This window comes from Mus caroli, chromosome 4 (assembly GCF_900094665.2).
Source record: "Mus caroli chromosome 4, CAROLI_EIJ_v1.1, whole genome shotgun sequence".
In the NCBI taxonomy this organism is placed as follows: Eukaryota; Metazoa; Chordata; class Mammalia; order Rodentia; family Muridae; genus Mus; species Mus caroli.
The window spans coordinates 46,516,360-46,518,899 of NC_034573.1; the positions used below are offsets into that span (position 1 = coordinate 46,516,360).

Below are 2,540 nucleotides of genomic sequence, written 5' to 3' on the forward strand. Positions count from 1 at the left end.
TACAAGTTGGGTTATTGTAAAATACACAGATAAGACTCTGGGAATTCACACATGTGTTGAATGAAAATAATAAATAGGTGAGCAAATAAAATAAAATAAATGGGTTACATCATGTACAATTAATATTCACTTCACCTACTCATCAACAGTGTACCTACTACAGATTATAAAGTGCTTTTGAGAATCCATTTTGCCTATTAGTTTCTGAATGTCTAAGTGTTTATTTTCCTTCCTAGCAATTATTAAAATATTTTAATCATTCTTGCATTTCTGTGATAGTGTGTTCTACAAATGTCCATATGTCTAATTCATGCATTTAGAATAAAAACTTAACTAACAAAAGCAACCAAAATATTTTTAATGGTTGTGAGTTTTCATGTGGCATTTTGATCTTTAAGAGCTTTGCGTCTATAACAACTTCAAGTAGACAGTCCTGTAGTGTAAATTATCACTTACATCTTACGCAACGTTTTCCTCCCCAGCATGTTCTGAACAGCAGCCTTCACATCCTTATTCCTCAGACTGTAGATGAGAGGATTGAGCATGGGGGTCATCACCCCATAGAAGAGGGAGATGAGGGCCTCCATCACGCTTTGATGGCCTGCCCCAGCGGTGTCTTTAGACTTGGGCTTTGCATACATGGAGAAGATGGTTCCGTAGAAGATAATTACCACTGTCAGGTGGGCAGAGCAGGTGGAGAAGGCCTTCCGTTTTCCTTCAGCAGAAGGAATCCTCAAAATAGTGGCAATGATGAACAGGTAAGAGACAGCAATAACTAACAACGGAACCGCTAGAAAAAGCAGATTTGACCCTGTTAGGCTGATCACGTTGATTGAAATATCCGCACAAGCCAGTTCCAGAATGCCCAGAATTTCACAGACGAAGTGGTGAATGACATTATTAGTGCAGAATGGTAATTGCACTGCAAGAGAGGTCTGCACCACTGAGTCAACAAGCCCAGCAACCCAGCATCCAGCTGCCATAGGCACATAGGTATCCTTGCTCATGATGACAGGATACCTCAGTGGGTAACAGATGGCCATAAAGCGGTCAAGTGCCATCGTGCCTAGAAGTACACATTCTGTGGCACCCATGGCAAAGGAGAAGAACATTTGAATCATACACTCAGAGAAGGAAACTCTCTTCCTTACTGTCAGGAAGCTACTAAGAATTAGGGGGACGGAAGAGCTTGTGTAGCAGATGTCCAGGAAGGAAAGATTACAGAGGAAAAAATACATGGGAGTGTGCAGGCGGATGTCATAGATGACTACTGCGATAAGAACTCCATTTCCAAGCAGGATCATCAGATACATGCCCAAAACTAGCACAAATAAAACTGTCTGGAGCTTTGGGTGATCAGAAAGCCCCACCAAGAGAAATTCTGTCAACATGGAATCATTGGTCCTCTCCATATGAGGATGCCCGCCTTCCAGCAGAACTCTGGGGATAATAGAAATGCAAAACTTATATTATATAATGCAAAGTTGACAAGATGCATGTCACAAAATAACCACTTTTTTGTTGCTCTTGGCAGTGGGACAATGGACTGTATGAGGAGACTTGGTAAGGCTGAGTGGGTATGAGACCCCGGCACCGAGGTACCCCTCTGAGATAGTAGGTATCTCCCTGTTCCCTACTAGATTCCTGGTCTGGAATATATGTCACACATCTCACATAGGAAATGTGAGCAGACAGCCACAGCCATGGCATCCAGAGCAGGCCCTTTCCCCCCCACACACACACCTAGGCAAAAAGAGTCCAACAAGAAAGGACAACAGATAAGATCTTGCTGCTAAGAATTCATAAAAAACACACCTAAAACCCTTAACCCAAAAATGTTCATGCCTCTTTATTTAAATGTTTATTTTTCTCCCTAACATTCCTTCTAATATAAAATTGTCCTAAAATTTTTCAATTTGTTTAAAATTTCTAAAGCTCAAAAATCATATTTAATCTACTCCCACAGGTCAAACCATTATTTAATCTTTAGTTAACAACCAGATGCTGTTCCTGCCTATTCCAGATACATAATTAACATGACATTTTCTTCCTCAGCCATCCAAAGCAGATAAATCCTCAACTCTTCTCTCTGCTTTCCTTAATACAATACAGGTAACTTCCCACTGGAAGGATACCTTCCAGGACAAAATCCCTCAAACACCCATGCCTTTTTGCATAACAACAGAGTGTGATGTTGCTCCCTAGCAAACAGTCAGAGGCTTCAAATACACTACCCACTGCTGGAGTTCTGCTCCCATGTTGTGATTACTCTCACAGGGTTATCTCTACTAAAGGAAAAAGACAGAGCTGCTGCCACCCACGGGACAGATGGAAGCTGACCCACCCTCTCCTTGAACTTGCCTAGGGCAGTAAAGCTGCCTTTGTCTAGACACATCATCTGACTGAACCAAGATGACAGATTTGGGAACTGCCAGTGACAGAGGAACTCTCTTGCCTGAGCCTAATGGCTACTGAACTTGGGAAAACTTACATGATATCTATATAAAACCGAAGTTAATACCCTCAAAAAACAAATCCAC

General features: G+C 41.5%; 1 protein-coding gene across 1 annotated transcript; it reads right to left on the reverse strand.

Moving 5' to 3' along the window:
• Positions 1-452: 452 nt before the first annotated feature.
• LOC110293289 (olfactory receptor 13C8) lies at positions 453-1,412 on the reverse strand. Its single transcript, XM_021161178.1, has one exon. It carries the CDS (start codon positions 1,410-1,412, stop codon positions 453-455), a length of 960 nt encoding a protein of 319 aa, XP_021016837.1.
• Positions 1,413-2,540: the final 1,128 nt, after the last annotated feature.